Source organism: Echinops telfairi, unplaced genomic scaffold, assembly GCF_000313985.2.
Source record: "Echinops telfairi isolate 266 unplaced genomic scaffold, ASM31398v2 ScPeMD7_5805;HRSCAF=6673, whole genome shotgun sequence".
NCBI lineage: Eukaryota > Metazoa > Chordata > Mammalia > Afrosoricida > Tenrecidae > Echinops > Echinops telfairi.
Window position 1 is genome coordinate 2,237,479 of NW_022109704.1, and position 17,736 is coordinate 2,255,214.

A 17,736-nucleotide genomic window follows, 5' to 3' on the forward strand; every position below is an offset into this window, starting at 1 on the left:
GGGCATGTCACGGGAGACCAGCTGCAACCCTGGGCTCGTAGCCAGAAAGGCCCACTGCATTCTCTCACTCGTTCTCCCACCTCTTCTCTCTCTCTCTCTCTCTCTCCCTCTCTCTCTCTCTCCAGCTGCTTCTTGTGAAGGCTTGTCAGGCAGCGGGCTGGAGGCCTTGGGGCGGGAGGCCGCGGGGACCGGGCGAACCGGTTTGGGACTAGAACCGGACCTGGGACTACCCCTCGCCATCCCTCCTTCCGGGAGCCCTTCCTCACATCTTGGGGCCCGGGGGCGCACTTCCTTGGGAGTCTGGCTTTCCTAAAAGTCCGCCTGGCCACCTCATTTCCATCTTCTCACACAGGAGGAGGAACTGCCTTGGGCTGGGCGCCAGGGCTTGAGCGTTGTGACCTTGGTGGCGGCGGGGTGTTATTTCCCAGCTCTCTGCCACTCGTCTTCCGAGTTGGGACTCGGGGAAGCCAAGTTCGCAGCCCAGCGTGGTTGACAGGAGGCGGCCCTCTGTGGTCGTCGTCCTGGTTCACCAGCCCAGACTTCATTTTTACTCAGACCGCTCGTAGCCGGCCGCTCCAAAGGAGTGTGGCCAGTAGCTCTTACTTCCTTTTTAGCCTTGTTTCCCTCCCCGCCCCGCCCCCCATCCACCTTCACCCTGCCTAGGTTTCTCCGCACTCCTACCCCACCCCCAAGTTTCAGGGACCCTGATGTCCCGGGGAATGGAATTTCCTGGTCACGGCTCCGCATCATTGGTCATTTCATGCCAAGTCCCACATACACACTTTCCCTCCACCCAGCTCTGGCCGGATCCCTGAGAAAGGAACAGAAAAGTCCTTGTTCCCTCCGCTGCCCCTTTCCCTCTCTCTTTCCCCTCCCCCTCTCCACTCCCATCCCCTCCCAGCACCATCCGTGTCTGTCTGCTCAGCTCTGAACAGTGTGTGCGTGCGTGTGTGTTGGGGGGGAGTGTTGGGGAAAGTCTAGTCTCATTATAGTCTGTGGGGGGGGAGGGTGCTTCCTCTAATTCTTTATTGTTTTCTCCATTGCCCCCGCTCCAACCTTTACCACCCGCTGCTGCTGCTACCACCACCACCACCATCATGACAAACCGTGTGACTGAGTGACACCCCATCCCCACCCCCCACTGACCACAGCTCCCCTCTGCACAGCTGGGTTCGGACTTCCGCCTTCTGGTTGCCCCTCCTCTGCCGCTGGAGGAAGGGAAGTAAGAGAAACTCAGCCTCCAGTCCTTCCCTGCCTCAGAAGTTGAGCCTCAGCCTTCATGGCGCCTCAGCCTTTAACGCTTCTCTCTCAGCTCAGTTGAGGATGCCGGAGGACCAGAAAAGAAGGTGCCTCTTCGTGCTCCCAGGGAAGGTGCCTTGTGTGATCTATTTGAGGTTGCCTGTACCTTAAGACTGGGGAAATGGAGTGACTCTGGATCCAGGAAGCCCAGGTGGTTGGCCATACGGAAGGGGAGGTGTGTCTTTGTTGGCTATTCTCTTGGGATTGGAAAGTTCACAGTGCCTGGTTGACTGGTGAAGGTGGGGGGTGGAAGTGCTGGAGAGGGAGGCCAGAACAGGTCACAGCATGAGAGGAGAAGGGAGGGTGGCCGAGCTATGAGGCAGAGCAGATCAGGACACGATGGGACATGTGAACCAGGGTGGGGAGACCTGGGCAAGATGCCTCATGGGACAGGGGATACCTGGCACATGAACCTACAACGTACCCCAGATGATGGGAAACAGGGCCATCCCACGTCTGTGCAGCGGTGTACATGCAGAAGTACAGTGATACCAGATGCCCATACACAGCACCCTCACCAAGACTCTCAAGGTCATGTAATAAAGAAACGGCTCACTGGCTTCTGGGAGGGGACTAAGGAGGAACAAAGGCAGTGAACTGAAAGGGCAGAAATTCCTCCCTAGACAGGCTTTCCTGAAGGCCAGTCGGCTGTATCATTAGTCTCCTAGGACAGACGTGGCCAGCCGAGACCTCGCTTGCTCTTTAAGATCTAGGTGTTCACAGCAAGACTAGGCTAAAGGAAGGGGCGGGTGGAGGCCTTGTTTGTGAAAATGAAAAACCACCATTTCCTCTTTGGAGTCACTTTAAATGCCCCTCCCCTCCTACCCTAAACCCAGCGCTAGAGTGTGTAGCAGCTGTGCAGTTGACTTATTCTTGCCACCATGCTTTGGCCCCTTCAGCCCCCTTCCCCTCCTGCCTGGGCTCTGTAACCCCTTGGTGTCTTTGTGGGTCTGTTCTTTCTTTGCGAGTCGAACTGTGAGATCCTTATGTCTGGAGAGGGTTAGTCCTGGGGTACAGGGCTAGGACCTGTCAGGGCGAATTGGGGAGCTGTGGACATCACTCGGGGGTTTTCAGAGAGGGTAGAGCGCAGTCATTCACCTCCTCTCTCTGGGCTTTCCTAATTCAGGGTTCCAAGTCTGAGGAAGACAGCCTTGTGCCCAACTGCTCTGACCTGGTTCGTCTCAGGTCTGAGACGACAGCCTTCTCAGATCATCTGCAGGTCCCAAGGACTCCACTTGTTCCAGGGCGGCCCAGCTGAGTGACCCCAGGCTGAGGTGACCCTGAGGGGAGTGACGAGTGGGCAGCCAACGCACCTGAGCTAGAGCCCTGTGGGGCCTCAGGCAGAGGCGTGAAACTGGACCCATCCGGGAACATGAGTGAATTCTGGCACAAACTGGGCTGCTGTGTGGTAGAGAAACCCCAACCGGTGAGTCTTCGTCATCCCCCCCCCCCCTCCTTTACCACCGAAATCAGTTACCGTATACTGTGAAGTAGACACACCATGTAGGATCTGCCCTCCAGAAAGCACACTCCTTGCGTCCTACTTTGCTGGGATAGTTGCTAAGACCAGACTGGTGTTCAAGTCAAATCAAGGGGACCGGGTGATGGGAAGTTAACAGTTGTCACTGTTGTCCCCTCTTCTCATCTGCTCTGAGTTGGGTGGGAGTTGGTGCCTGTCAGCTTTGCCCATTGTTTCCTCATCAGCCAGAGGTGACCTTACTTGTCCTTTCACTGTCCAGTCTGCCCTCTGAAGGCCACTGCCCTCCCTGTGCCGGGCCACATTCTCTGTGACTGTGCTCTGGCTTGACATTTCACGCTCGTGAACACGCTGCTGTAACACCACATTCCCGTTACCACCAGCCCAGGACTGAGCTCTCCCCCAGTGCCTTTCAAGATGCTCTTCCCCTTCTTCTGTGTGATTGGAGGAGGGATTTCAGACACGACTCCCTTATTTTCTTCAAACAGAAAAAGAAGAGGAGACGGATTGACCGAACTATGATTGGGGAACCGATGAATTTTGTCCACCTGACTCACATTGGCTCTGGGGAGATGGGAGCTGGAGATGGACTTGCCATGGTAACAAGGGAAGGGCTGGCATGGAGGCTCGTGGTCTGTGGTGTAGAACTGTGCAGAACTGTTCTCCTTTTTGAAAGGCCAGGCGGGGGGCAGAAGACAATGGAGAAGCAAGAACCTGGAATCCTAGCCCAGGTTACTAGCTCTCTCCCTTCAGTCATCTGGGCCTGGGTTCCCTTAGATTACTCTTCAATGGGGTGTTGGAAGGCTTTACCTAAAAGCCATAATCCTCTCTCCTCCTAATTAAGAACTACTATCAGTGCCCTGGTGGCATATTGGTTACGAGTTGGGCTGCTAACGGAGAGGTCAGCAGTTCGAAACCGCCAGCTTCTGAGCAGGAGTAAGACAGGGCTCTCTGCTCCCATAAAGTATTCTAGTCTTGGAAACCCACAGGGGCAGTTCTACCCTGTCCTATAGGGTTGCCATGAGTCAGGTATTTCTAAATGCATCTCTACTCTGAAGGTAAATCAGAATGAAGCGGAGATATTGGTACCGTATTGAAAGCTCAGTTAAATATGCAGCAGGCCTTTTGTAAGGGGAATCTTAATAACCGAAGAAGGGCCAGTGTGTGAAGGGAGACACTGAGACTTCCCTGGGAGGCATGGTCTTTAGTTTTCAGCTTTTCAGAATGATGCAGTTGGGGCTGGCCCCTTTCCTGGAGGGTACTGGGAGGCCTCTTCCTGTGGGACATGGGGTGTAAAGTCTCACGTGCTTTTTCACAGACAGGTGCCGTTCAGGAGCAAATGAGATCCAAGGGAAACCGAGACAGGCCGTGGAGCAATTCAAGGGGCTTGTAGCTCCAATAGAAAAGGTGAGTGATTAGAGGAAAACTCACTCAATACCTCCAGCCCCTAAGCCCCTCTGGGTGCTAGAATGGCAAAGGAAGTGGAAGAGAGAATTTGAGTGGAGAATGTTAAAAATGTAGCATCCAGAAAGGCAGAGGAGAGAAAAGGGGGAGTGGTGCAGGTAGATAGACAAGAACTGGCTGTGGAAATGGTTAAGCAGACCATGCAGTGTTTCACTCTGTTGTGCTCAGCTCACTATGGGTCAGGGCCCACCCTATGGCACTTAAAACTAGGTGATACTTTCTCTCTAAGACCTCAAGAAGCTTATATTTTTCTTTTTCTCTTTTTAATCCAGGTTCTGCCATCTTGAACCCCCTCCCTCACACCTGTGTCCAGCCCAGGAGATAGGCTGTCCTCTCCAGATCCCTCTTAAAAGCAGTAGCCCCAGGACCCCTCTTTTCTATGTCTGTTGTCTTCACAGTGCCTCAGAAGACTTGGGGGCTGGACTCCCTCAACTCCCTCTGGCGATCGCCCCTCCTGGAGATGGGGTCAAGGCAGCAGGACTGACCAAATGACTACTGTTGGCCCGAGAAGCTCAGCTCAAGTCCGGGACACTCTCAGATCTGAGATAGGAGTTCTCTTCTCCTGAATGATGGTCTGGGGGCCAGCTGTTTTTAAACGCTTAACCTGGAACTCCTTAAATGGGGTGGAGGTGGGTGGGTGAGACTACTACTACCAAAGCTGAAGCTGGCTTTGCTGAGAAGCGCCCCACCACCTGCTCGTCCTCTCTCGCCTCCTCCAATGAACGGAAACAGATACCAGGCAGAGGCTGAGAGGGGGACCACTGTAAAATCCACACCTTTTCTTTAGCTGTCAGACCTTAACCAGTGTCTCCCTGCCTCACTCTCTCTCTGCCAGTACCAGCGTCTTTCTCTAGTTCCCCCTCTAGCCTTGTATTTTTGTAGCATTACTATAACACCTCAGCAACTTTCCTACTTTTCAATTAGGGAATTAATTTAAGATGTGTTTTCTTAATTCGCCCATGCTACTACTACCTCTGTCCTTAGCCCAAACTGTTAGGAGCCTTCATTTCTCATTGAATAAGAGTTAGAGAGGTGGGTCTTAGTCTGGCAACATTCCTTTCACCCATTCAAGTCCTGGGGACCCGTGTCTTACCGTCTGCTAACCTCCCTGCTGGCCCAGGTGAGGTGAAAAGGAGGCTGGAGAGCAACCCAGAATTCAACAAAACTAGGCATTCTATCTCAGGGGTGATCAGCAGGTTGAACACACAGACCTATGAGTTGAGGTGTCTGCAGATCCTCATCAGGGGAGAGACTCTTGAGTCTAGAACAATTCTACTCTTTTCTGGGCACTTCGGATGTTTGGGGCTTGGTAATTCATTGTAGTGTCCTCTGTCCTGTGCGTGGTCCACCCTCATGTGACAGCCAAAAATGCCTTCCAAAAAAGTGCCCCTAGGTGAGAATTAACAGCTCTAGAGTCACTGTTTTTTTAAGTCATATCCACTCCCTTATCCATCCTAAGGCTGAGCCATGGACTAGCTAAGACCTCTTAGAAAGCAGGACCTACAGTGCTGCACTTATCTTCAAAGGGTGTTTTAATGTTAACATGGTGTGTTACATGTTCTTGTATGGGTTCGAGTCTCGGTCATGCTACACTCTTGCTCGCTGGAGGATGGGCGCCAGGAGTATGGAGAGACAAGATATGGCAGGAATTGGCAGAGGGCAGAAGAAAAAAGCAATAGTGCTAGACACATCCCCCTTTATCCTCCCCAAATTTATGCTCTATTTCTGTGCCCTAGTCCTAGAACCAGACTCAGGGAGTTTTGTATGAAAATCAGGTCCCACTGCCCACACTGAAGAGCCTACTTTCGGTGGGAAAGCCATGTAGAATCGGGGTCTTAGATTTTTTTTTTTCTAGGTGTCCTATGTGCTAGCTTCTGCCTTGCAGGGTAATTAGGAAGGCAGGCAGAGCAAGATAAATGAGCAGTTTCCTGAGGCAAGGTGGGTCTCGGATTACCCTTGTGATAGGAAACATCCTGTTTTGTAGGCGTGGGGGTCAGGAATGTGGGAACAGGAGTCCACTTTACTGATTGTCTCCACCTTCTGTGATTGAGGTTTTTAACTTTTGCAAATTTCAGTGTATTTCCTGTCATTTTGTCTAACATTGGTGATGAACATTCCCAGTTTACTCTCAAATCCAGTCAAGATCATTGCTCTCAAAGTAGCCCATCTTGTTACCCTACACTGGTCAATGGCTCGAGCGGTCTACGAAGGGCAGGGTGTACCCTCCGCGCCTCTGCTCAGTGGGAACGTCAACCTCATTCCAGTAGCTGTTCTTTGGACTCGGCTCTGTCCTGTGCGCGCTCTTGCCTATAGCCACCTTCTCCGATGTGTATGCCACCATCACTGCAACAATTCCTAGGTGATGGGAATGGGTTTGAGTCATAATTTATATGAAAAATCGTTGGACTTTTAAGTAATTTTTCAAATAAAAGGATTTTTAAGCAAAAGAGATACAGAGTAATCACTATAGATGTCTGTGGGGTGAATGAGTAGATAGAATTCCTTGCAAACAGTGGAGATGGAATTGAGTACCAACACCGCCTTGCCTGAGGAGGGTCAAACATTGGGAAGGCAAGGAGGTTCCTATATGCTGTTCTTAGTATTTTTCTGAGATTTGAAAAATCTTTACAGAGAAGGACTTGTTTAAAAACTGGAACTATGGGAAATGGCCAAAATCACGTTGTCCTAGGGAAGAGGGCAGGGACCACATCAGATGTTGCTAGCTACCTGCTTTAGGTTTTTTTGGGGGGGGGTCTCTGCCTTCAGACACCTCTGTAAAAAAAAACAAGCACAAGACTCAACCATGCTTTTTTCAGTTTTGTTTTTCTGTATTAAAAATATCCAGTGGACTCCAAGGGGGAGGAGAGGAGATGCTGATGCCTCCTCTTCCTGTGGATAAAGTGGCCTTTACCTGCGGTTCCGCTCTGACTGTGAAAGGAAAGTGAAGGGCAGTTAAAACCATAGCAACATTCTTGTTTCCTTGCTTCACCCTCTCCCACATGCCCCGATTCCTTCAGCCCTACTTTCCCCATTTGGACCCCAAAGACCAAGGGAAGCCAGCAAAACCACCTCATGTAGCCCCATTTTATTCTTTGCTTTCCCCAAAGGTCCTGCTGTTCGAGCCAATAGAGACAACTTTATCAGGTCAAGCGGAACCACTGGTAGCACTCTTGGAGACAACTGTCCATCCCTGAGGCTTACTGGGGAGAGTCCAGGGAGAGTGATTTGGGAAGCGAAGAGTGGTGGCAAAGGCATGGGCTTTGGTGTTGAGCCTGGGTTTGAGTCCCAGCTATGGCTGTGCCACTTACTAGCTTTGTAACTGGCCCTTGAAAGTGCAGTTCTATTCTGTAAAGTAGGGATGGTAATACTCATCAGTGATGAGGATCAAGCCAGGGAAAGTACCCCTAGCAAGACCTCAAATACTGGCCGCGGTCACCGTCCAACTGCATAGCCTAGCTGAAAACTGCTAGCAGATGAACACATCCTTTCATAGCCATTAAGTATTAAGAAGGCTATATATCTTCAACCTTAACGATTTGGTCAGTACTCATCTAATGACCAATCCACATTGCTTAGCCAACCATTCAACCAGTAGTAGTAGAAGAGAATAGTATGGAATGGTCAACAGTAACGTGAATAACAAATGCATTCATGAATCACTAGTGGCACTGTGGCCAGGACGTTGGGTTGCTAACTACAAGGTTCCACTGATCAAACCAGCCCATGAGACTGCTCCCATAAAGATTTACTGTCTCAGAAATCCTGTGAGTCAGAATCGGCTTGATGGCAGCGGGGTGGTTTTGGCTTAACCAGATATACTGCAAAGAAAGCACACTGGCTGGCAAGAAGGGCTTTTCAGATCCATCAACGAACACTTACTGGTTGCATCTCCGTGAAGACGGAAGACAGGCTGTTCCAAATATCCTCAAGCCCCATCCTGACTCGTTTCCAGAAAGCAAGAGCAGGGCTGGGGCTGGGGCTGGGGCTGGGGCTGGGGGTGGGGCTGGAAGAGGGAAAGTGGCTCGTGGGTATCTCCCTGTTACTGGCCTGAGAAGTGCAGTCCTCACAGAACTTGTTGTCCAGGGGGCACTCTTCCCGAGCCCTGTTGCAGGGGCACTGCTGGTAGGTACAAGGCCGGTGCTCCGTGCGGAGTTGGCTAAGTGCCCCGGCACGAAGGCGTCCCGCCAGCCCGTGTAGCTTCCCGGCCCGGCTCCGGCTCATGGTGCCCGACTTGCAGTGGCAGTGCCACGGGCCCCAGGGCATGAGCACCAGCTGCAGATCTTCTGCTGGCGGCATGGCTGTGTAAGTGGGGGGCGGCCACTGGCTCGGGGTGGACCCAGGTGTCGACCACTGGTTCAGATTGATCTCGGAGCCCGGCTGCTCCCCCGTCGACCTCAAGGTGGAGGGCCCCAGGCTTGTCGTCAACCTGATTTCCCGGTCCTGTGAATTCGCTGGAAATCTTGTGCTGGAGGCCGTACTGGAACTTTCCATGTTGCCATTCCTTCTGGTGTTAATCAGAACTTCGTTTTCCAGCACCCCTTCCTCCTCCCCGGACCCGCGGGGGTGGCTGATGCCCGTGGCCACCGAAGAAGCCAAGAGCTCGGAGGCGGCCGGACCAGCCAGGTGGTCGGCGGTGGCTATGGCGTCGTCCTCATCTTCCAGGGTTACCTTCATCTTCCGGGGTCTGTTGGTCCGGCCAGAGGTCTGGTAGCTGCTGGCCATGGGGCTCCCGAGGCGGGTACTGCTCCGCTGCAGCGCCTTCAAGGAAGACTGGGTCTGGTCTTGGGCCCCCGCCGCCCGGGCCCCCAGACTCAGCAGCACAGCCCAGAGCAGCGCGCCGGCGGCGGCGGGGGCCATGGGGCTGGGAGGCGTAGGGTTGGGAGGGAGGCCAGTGAGGAGGCCCGGCTCCTATCTTTTCAGGCTCCTGTCCACTCTCGACCCGTTTGAATCGAGGCCCGCGGGCCGGGGGAGGGGCGTCCCACGCACGCACGCACGCGCCCTCCTTCCTCCCCCTCCCCCCGCCTATTCGCCCCCCTGCCCCGTCTTGGCTGAAATCCCGGGGATTTCAGGTGCGGGAACGTGAGTCGGTGGTGGTGTAAGGGGTTAGAGACAGAGTCGTTCACTTGTAGCCGCGGAACTCCAGTCTCCCATGGCAGTTTATTGAAACGCTACACGTTTGAATATACCAACAAGGGCAAACATACACACACGAAAGCCCTCCTCCCAGGCTCCCAGGCGGCAGAAGGGCCTACGAAGGAAAGCAGCGTGGCATAGATTTAGGGAGCACAGCTCGGGGTCAATACTGAGACCTGATCTGTTGCTGGCTGCAGTCAGTTAAGCCTTACTCCATCTCTCCCTTTGCAAGCGTCCCCTCCACCTCTCCCCCCGCCCCGCCCCCACACACCACCAGTTACTCCAATGGCCAAGGTGGAAGAGTGCTCAGCCCCTTCCTCTACAGGAGGAAAACGAGATCCGAAGAGTTCCTTGGCCCATGTTTCTACAGCGAACGCAGAGCTCCACACTTTCCCAGAATGCGTTGTGTTATTACCCTCACTGCACTATGCCCAACAGATTGAGGTGCCAGGCCTCCAAGCCCTGCTGCAGGCCCGGTCATGGCAGGGGTGGCAACGACACCCCATGGAGATGTGAAGATCCAGCAGCACGGAGGTTGAGGGTGAGATGATTTACAAAGCTGCTCTGATGTTTGAGGTGTGGATCAACATCTTCACCCTCCATCCGGTCGTGTGCTAGCTCCTTCCTGGGCCACAGAGCTCTTGGTCCAGCCTAAGACAGAATAAGAGAAGTGATTTGAGGCAATGGCCTGGGTCTGACGGGTTTTCCAGAGAGAAGCCAGGCAGACTGGAAGAGCTAGAAGACTGCGTCCTTGAGTCATCACTTAGGATCCATTGCTCCCTGACCCTCTTCTCGCAGCAAACACACTGCTGTTCACTGCAGTTGCCAGGAGCCCTGGTGGTGAAGTGGATTATGGTGGGGCTGCTAAGCACAAAGTCATCAGTTTGAAACTACCAGATGCTCCAGGGGAGGAAGATGAAGCTTTCTACTCCTGTAAAGAGTGAGTCTCAGAAACCCACAAGGACAGCAGTGAGAGGTTTGGTTTTTTTTTCCAGTTACTGCATTGAAGTAAGCAGTTCAAATCCACCAGCTGCTCTGCCGGAGAGAGATAAGGCTATTTGCTCCTATAAAGATTTACAGTCTCAGAAACACTAAGGAGCAGTTCTTCTGCGACCTATAGCCTCTCTATGAGTCAGAATTGACTCAACCTTATGTGCTTCCAGTATTGTTTCCTAATTTCTAGGACTGGTCTGAATCTCCTCTAAATGCCTGTGTGGTGAATCACTCCTTTATTCCTTGCTGCCACAGCATTTAGATGAGGCGGTTTCAAAAAGCTCATGAAAAAGTGGAATTAAAAGATAATGGGATTTTAAAAAGATAATGGATTTTTCCCACGAACTTTTTCAAACCTCCTCTTCCGTACAAGTGTTAAAATTTGTTCTTGTTAAGTGCAGTGGTGGTGTCTTTCAATTCTTCTGTTGGCGTGGCGTTGCCCCCAGATACACTGGAGCATCTAGAAGCAGGGTGTCTTCCATCTTTGGCATGGAGACAGTACAAGCTGGCTTCCCCCCCCCCCCCGCCCAGACCTTCCCCTGAGCTCAGCACTCACTGTCTGACAGCTTCAGGGATGTGGAGCTGATCCAGGGAGATGAGCTGGGCCAGAGCCCCCAGACTGTCCAAGAACCGGATTTTTCGTGAGAATTTGGAACTGAAAAGAGAGACTCAAGTAAGTTCTGTACTGAAAAGAGGCCTCCAGCAGATGTTTATGAAGAGAAACATCAGGAGCTGAGAGGTGAAGGCTATGAAGGGTCAGCATCAGGCAAGATCTTTTTCAGTTGGAGTTTTCAATTGGAAAAGCAGGACGGGGGTGAGGTGGTGGTGGTGGAATGTTACCTAATGAAGGGTCGAAGGAGCGCCAGAAATGCCTTCACATACCACGTAGCATGGACAACCACCAGGGCTTGCAGGTTTTTCCGGAGCCTGCAGAAGAAAATGCAATGATCTCTTCCTCCACCTCTTGACTGAAAAACAAGGCAGAACAATGCTCTGCACTTTACCTTCCTTTATTCTCTGGTTTCTAGATTTGTCTGGCAACTTGGTTTATTCCCCAATCTTTCGGCTGCAGTCTCAGCCCTGCCCATCTGGTGCAGCCTGCTGTGCTCCTCTTTAACAAACTTCTCTCCGGGTCCCTCAGCCTTGTCTTCTAGATCATATTTACCTCCTCGCTCGCCTCCCTCTCATGCCACCCCTCACCCCCTTTGGTAAACTTTCTTCTGTCTACTTGCCCATTCCTGCATGATTACAAACCCTAGAGAGAAGACGACCAGGGTGAAGAAAAAAAAAGGGGGTGGGGAGGTGGGGGGGAAGAGTAGGAAGAAAGAGAAAAGGGATCAAATGGAAGATGAGAAAACAAAGAAAGGAAGGAATGTTGGGGTGGGGGTGGGGGAAACAGCTGTGGTGAGGGAGGAAGGCCGAGACCAGAAGACACCGGGGATGTGGAAAGCGAGACAAAGGGCCATGCGGGGAGAATTCTGCAATATGTAACCACGATTCACTGGATTTTCTCAAATACCCGTGGGGACCAAACCCACCCCATCGCCGTGGACTTTGTTGTTCTGTGCTGTCTAGTCCATTCCAGCGAACGGTGGGTGACCCTGTATGACAGAGCTGGACAGTTCCATTTTACAAATGATGAATCTGTACCAGGAAAGTAAGTGACTTGTCCAAGATGACAAGGTCATACAGTGAGTTAGTAGTAAAGGCAAATGTTAGAACTAGTATCGGGCTGTTAGGGCGCTTTGGTGGTGTGGTGGGTTAGGTTAGGTTAGCTGCTAGCAGTTCCAAACCACCAGCTGCTCTGCAGGAGAAAGGCTTTCTTCTTCTCTAAGGATTTACAGTTTGGGAACTGCTGTATAGGCTCGTGATGAGTCAGAATTGACCCAATGGCAGTTGGTGGACTGCTAACCACAAAGTCAGTGGTTCAAACCCAGTAGCTATTCCTTGGAAGAAAGATGAAGCTGTCTATACCCTCAAAGATTTACAGGCTTGGAAATCCTACTGAGCAGTTCTACTCTGTCCTATAGGGTTATTATGATTGGCAGTGAGTGTGGAATATAGAATAGGAGAGTGGACCCAAAACAAGTGAGGGCTAGAAAGGACCCAAAACAAGTGAGGGCTAGTAAGGGAAATAGAAGGATCTAGAAGCAAAGGGAGGAACTAGCTAGAAGAAGAAAGAAATGAACAATAGCAGAAAAAGATAAGATCCAGAGTCACTACCCTCTCCTTAGGGACTCACCTTCGGTCCAGGGTACGGTACCACTGCCGGATCCATCCCAGAGGTGGCACTTGGGCCCTACATGTGCCTCCGCTAAAGTGAACAAGTAGATAATGTTCAGCTACCAGCAGCTCCAGGGTTCCCACCATGTACCTGGAAGGGATGAGATTGCCAGGGAATGTAGGTTTGGGGTTGCAGAATGAGGGGGACTGATGATTATAGACACTGTATTCTGCTCAGGAGATTCTGGAAGCAGTTCAGTTTTGCTTTCCCTGCCCTAAAAACCTACGGTGTGTCTTCAGGCCTTCCACCTCACCTAAACAAGTGTTCCATGACGTAGGTGTAGTTGGGGATGCTGCTTCTGGGTAGGTAACAGGAAGCAAAGAGGATGACAGCATTGAGGCCATCACCATGGTAACCTGGGGAGGGCACAGGGAACAATTCATTTAGTTAATACATATGTATGTGTTGATAAACGGCCCGTTTGTAGAGGTTGAGCGTTTCAGGGTCCCTGGAAGTTACAGGGAGGATTTTAGACATGTTATCCAAGAAGGCACAGTTCCTCCGCTAGCATTCATTTCAATTATTACTGCCATGAGGAAGACGGGGTTTTCTGCTCCCATAAACAGTTCGTCCGGAAACCCACAGCGGGGTCGTAGGAGCCAGCACTGACTCGATGGCAGTGCACTTGGTTAATCTGGTTGGGGTTACCTCCGTGAGATAGGACTTTCTTATAGGGTTCGATGACAGTCATGTCCACTCGCTGTTCTCGCTGTCCTGTTCGGAACACCCTCCAGTGATGACCATCTTCTCCAGCCACGTCCCACATACAGCCCCGACCTAGCCTCTCAGCTGCCTCACTGGCCCTCAGGCTTTCTGCCCGGGGCAGCTCATCTAAAAGGGAGGGACAGAGAAAGATCCATGGAGTGGAATTCCCACCTTCTGGATCTTATCGCTTACTCAGATTCCTAAAACCCAACCTGCCGACATCAAGTCGGTCCTAGAAGAGTTGACGGCATCATAGGGTTTCTGAGACTATAAATCTTTATGGGAGTAGATAGCCTCATCTTTTCTCTGTGGAGTGGCTAGTGGGTTTGAACCACTGACCTCATGGTTAGATCTTATTAGTCTATTTTCACATTTTCCAATTTTTTCCTTGAGTCCTTAGCTGTTATTTTGTCCAATCAACCCAATCCCTTGCTGGGCTCTCTTGCCTATGTCTCATTATCCCCTCTTTGTCACCAATAGACGAGAGGCCTGCCATGACCTGGTCTACAGCCCTGGCCAATAACTACCTGCTTTTTTGTTCAGGCTATTTCCTGGGTGAAATCATCTATGCACGTGTCTGCAATTACCACCAGTGATGACTTTCTAATTTGTCTCTTTAACCCAAACTTCCTTCCTAACTCGAGGCCTCATATCCCTAAAGGCCTACAACAGACATCTCTACTCTCTCTCTCTCTCTGTAATCTCAGATTCCTCAGGCCCAAACCAGAACTTGTACACATTCTCTTTCTCCTCCCTCCTATGGCTCTTATCTTGATGAGTGACCTCACCGTCCATCTGGTTGCCTGAGAGAGAACTCTGTGTGTCATCTGAGTCTTTGTCCTTGTCAGCCCTGAAACCAACTGCACCTCAGATTCTCCTTCTCCCACCTCCCACCTCCACCCAGCCTTAGTACTACTAGCCACTGACTGGCCTCCCTGCCTCTAGTCTCCTCCAATCCTCAGAGCAAGCTTTCTTACCTCCCCTGCCTTTCTGACTCAAAATGCTAATCCACTGTACCCACTCATCTGCATGATCTTTCCTTGAAAAAGAGAAATTCCATGGTATTCCAGATATACCATAATAGCATTAATATTCTACTGATGAGCCTTTAGAGCAGCGGTTCTCAACCTGTGGGTTGTGGGGTGGGGGTGGGGGGTGGGGGTGGGCAGATGACCCTTTCACAGGGGTCACCCGAATCATAACAGTAGCAAAATTATAGTTATGAAGTAGCAATGAAAATAATTTTTATGGTTGGAGGGTCACAACAACACAAGGAACTGTATTAAAGGGTCACGGCACTAGGAAGGTTGAGAATCACTGCTTTAGATTGTTTCCAATCTTTATAGAGCCATCAACTTTGGTTATGTTATGCCTTTGATGAAAATTGTCAGTGACTCTTTGTCTACAGGACAAAGTCTAAAGTCCTCCACATGGCCGCCAGGGCCTCCTTGATTTCACCCTCCAACTGATCGCAGCTCTACTTTCTTGTCATTCTCTATTTACCTCCCAACCCTCCCTCTAGACCAGGCGTCCTCAAACCATGGCCGCAGGCCACATGCAGCCCGCTGAGGACATTTATCTGGCCTGCTGGGAGTTTTTGCCCCATTTGTTTTTTTACTTCAAAAGAAGATATGTGCAGTGTGCATAGGAATTTGTTCATAGTTTTTTTTTAAACCTATAGTTTGGCCCTCCGACGGGTCTGAGGGACAGGAACTGGCCCCCTGTTTAAAAAGTTTGAGGACCCCCTGCTCTAGACAGTCAAGCTTACTTAACACTCAGCATCGCCCAACATGCCATCCTTCCGCTCACATTGCTGTCTTCTATCTAGAATGCCCTTTCTCCACCTGATAAACATCAGCTCTCAATACTTCATCTATCTCCTCCATGAGGCCTCTCCTGACATTCAGGAAGAACTGCTTACTTCGCTATGTAGATCATAAATCATCACCCTCAATGGCACTGTTTGTGTATGTGTTTATTCCCTACCAGACACAATTCTCTGTGAGAAGGGACTATCTTATTCCTTTACAACTCCAGTTCTAGCGCAGTGATAACATGCAACTGTCATTCCTCAATAAACACTAGACCCTCTCTCCTCTACTGACTGCTCTGAGGTCTGCACACTCTACCTTTCTGTTCTGAGGAAACAGATTTTATCTCTTGGTCCACACCTTATTCATTCTAATAGTTCTAATTTCCCATTAAATCCATGCTGGGCTACTTGAACACTGGCTTCTATCAATCAGATCCACCCTCAGGATTGGTTCCCACCTTCCCACTCAAACTCATGTCCACTGTCCAGCTGCTCCGAGTCTGATGGCGTCTCCAGTTCATCTAATGCCAGGTCAGAACTGCCACCAGGAGAAGAAGGTGCAGAGTCGGCGGGAGACGTTCCATTATCCCCAGGTCCTTCGGTCAGATTCAGCTGCAACTCTGAGGCAGAAAGACGCTTACGCATAGGGCGCTGGCCACAAAGGGCTAACGTGCTGGGGTACGTACCTGGGATTGGAGGAGAAAGGTGTGAGAGTTAGGTGTCGGTGAGAGTGGGCATGAATAGAATTCTGCATATGGAAGTGGGAACTCTGAGAAAGGAAGAAGGGATACAGGGGATGTTTAGGAAAGAGGATCTAGAACAGCAAAGGGAGAGGGGTGGCATAGCCCCTCGCTGGACCAGAACCAGGAACGTAAGGTCTAGCTTCAACTTTCCCTACCTGGCTGTGAGTGTTCGGTAGGGTCTTCAGAAGGGTCAGTGTCCTCAGAAAGCAATCTAGAGGGGAGTTAGTTAAAAGGGGGCAGAGATAGAGGCTGAAGGCATCAACCAATGATTCTCTCTCCTCACCGTAACTTCATTTTCTTTTTTCCATCAAATATGAATCCACCGTGCCTGCCCTCCATTTGTGGCCATCCCTCCCAGCCTTCCTCCCACTTCCTCACCGGGGGAATTCTTCATCCTGCCATTCCTCCTTCAGCTCCAGTTCCCCAAGTCTCTTGGCTGCTCCTAGTCCTGTGGCTTCTGCATGCTCCCCGTCCCTAAAGTTCCCCCGGAAGAAAAGACAATCGTGAGATAACCTGGACCTGGGGAGTAGGCCGGGAGAGTAATTAAGGAACAGGGGGCAGGCCTTCAAAACAAAACAGCTCACATCTCTTGTCTCCCAGCTCACAACTGGCTGAAAGCAGAATACCCCTACGGCTGGTTAGAAGCAGAGGAAAATCAGAATGTGAAGCGAGTCCTATTTACCAGTTGCTCCACCTATCACAACCTTCCCCATTATAATTGGCTAGAATCCAGAGACCCGCCTAGCTGTCACTGGGCAAAGTTGGGGAAGATGGCACCTGGTCAGGCCTGCTTTCCTCCACCTCGCTGGGGAGTGGCTAGGAGAAACCATGGCACAAGCCTGAGGGTGGAGAATACAGGTAAGGAGAGAATGAGCAGCTGTATGGGGAACCCGGAGCTAAACTCGATTCAGGGACAGTACTCTTGATAGTCATTGTGGAAGGTAGGGATTGGAAAATGAACCACCCAGGCAGATAAATCAGGCAAAATAGAGAACCTGCCCCCTTTTTGGAACAGGGAATTGTTCTGGGAACCCCGGTTCCGATACCGTATTGGCATTCCCTGCCTAAAGTCACCTTCATGGCTTCCCTGAGAATGAATTCGTCTGGTGCCATCTCCCAGGAACCCCTACGAGCTGACCTGGCAGGAAAGGCCCTCAGAGTACCCATTTCCTATTTCCCATCCAGTAGTGCCAAACTTACGGAAGCGCTGGTGCCTTTTCTCCTGCCTCTTGCATGGTTCCCATCTTCAGAAGTCTTCCTGTCTCTTGGAAATACTTGGAGTCGTCATCCCAGCTCCCCAACACTTCTTTTCCCCCTTTCTCTGTCTGGGCTGCTGTTTCCATTGCCTCCAAGGAGGGGGGTGTGGAAGGAAGGTAAACTCATCTTCAAACAGGTTTTGCCACCTCCCCTCCCAAGAAGGTTTGCCCAAAAGAAAAACTCTGCCTCCTGTGTGGGGGCGGGATTGGGGAGGTGCGTTTGCTCTGATGGCTGATCTTAAGGAAGTCTAGGAGAGAGGCTTGTTCTCCTCTCCAGATCCCTTACCACCTTCTAGGAAGCTTTCTTTTTGCTTTCAGTGAGTAGAAAACATTTGTTCGTAAGACTGCCTTAGGCCTAATTTTTCAAGCATAAGCAAAATTGGGGAGAAAGGAGAGATCTGGGAGAGTAATAAATCAAAGGCTGAGGATGAGGGGGGACAGAAGCTGCTGCTCCTGATCCCCAAAAGGGGTTGTCAGCAGGGAATGGTGTCACACACATCAGGAGGCGGGGCTGTGAAGCTTGATAAGGCCAGGCATTAGCGGGAAAGGGCTTATTCTAGAAGCTAAAA

General features: G+C 51.1%; 3 protein-coding genes across 4 annotated transcripts; 1 reads left to right on the forward strand and 2 right to left on the reverse strand.

Moving 5' to 3' along the window:
• The first annotated feature begins 1,029 nt into the window (after positions 1-1,029).
• On the forward strand, positions 1,030-6,689 carry CDC42SE1 (CDC42 small effector 1). The gene is made up of 4 exons (XM_004716608.2): positions 1,030-2,725; positions 3,265-3,375; positions 4,095-4,183; positions 4,513-6,689. The coding sequence occupies exons 1-3, from the start codon at positions 2,672-2,674 to the stop codon at positions 4,167-4,169; spliced, it is 240 nt and encodes a 79-aa protein (XP_004716665.1). The 5' UTR covers positions 1,030-2,671; the 3' UTR covers positions 4,170-4,183; positions 4,513-6,689.
• A 370-nt stretch (positions 6,690-7,059) lies between these two features.
• CUNH1orf56 (chromosome unknown C1orf56 homolog) lies at positions 7,060-9,097 on the reverse strand. Its single transcript, XM_004716648.2, has 2 exons — positions 8,120-9,097; positions 7,060-7,168 (listed from the first exon to the last, which is right to left on the reverse strand). The coding sequence occupies exons 1-2, from the start codon at positions 9,095-9,097 to the stop codon at positions 7,148-7,150; spliced, it is 999 nt and encodes a 332-aa protein (XP_004716705.2). The 3' UTR covers positions 7,060-7,147.
• A 552-nt stretch (positions 9,098-9,649) lies between these two features.
• Positions 9,650-17,661, reverse strand: BNIPL (BCL2 interacting protein like). Of its 2 annotated transcripts, none has more exons than XM_045295630.1 (10): positions 17,112-17,661; positions 16,290-16,385; positions 16,067-16,122; positions 15,627-15,854; positions 13,299-13,481; positions 12,904-13,006; positions 12,609-12,740; positions 11,249-11,293; positions 10,923-11,021; positions 9,650-10,024 (listed from the first exon to the last, which is right to left on the reverse strand). In XM_045295630.1, the coding sequence occupies exons 1-10, from the start codon at positions 17,252-17,254 to the stop codon at positions 9,988-9,990; spliced, it is 1,122 nt and encodes a 373-aa protein (XP_045151565.1). In that variant the 5' UTR covers positions 17,255-17,661; the 3' UTR covers positions 9,650-9,987. The 2 variants fall into 2 exon arrangements, with proteins under 2 accessions (XP_045151565.1, XP_004716664.2); XM_004716607.2 differs by having other exon boundaries at positions 11,207-11,293.
• Positions 17,662-17,736: the final 75 nt, after the last annotated feature.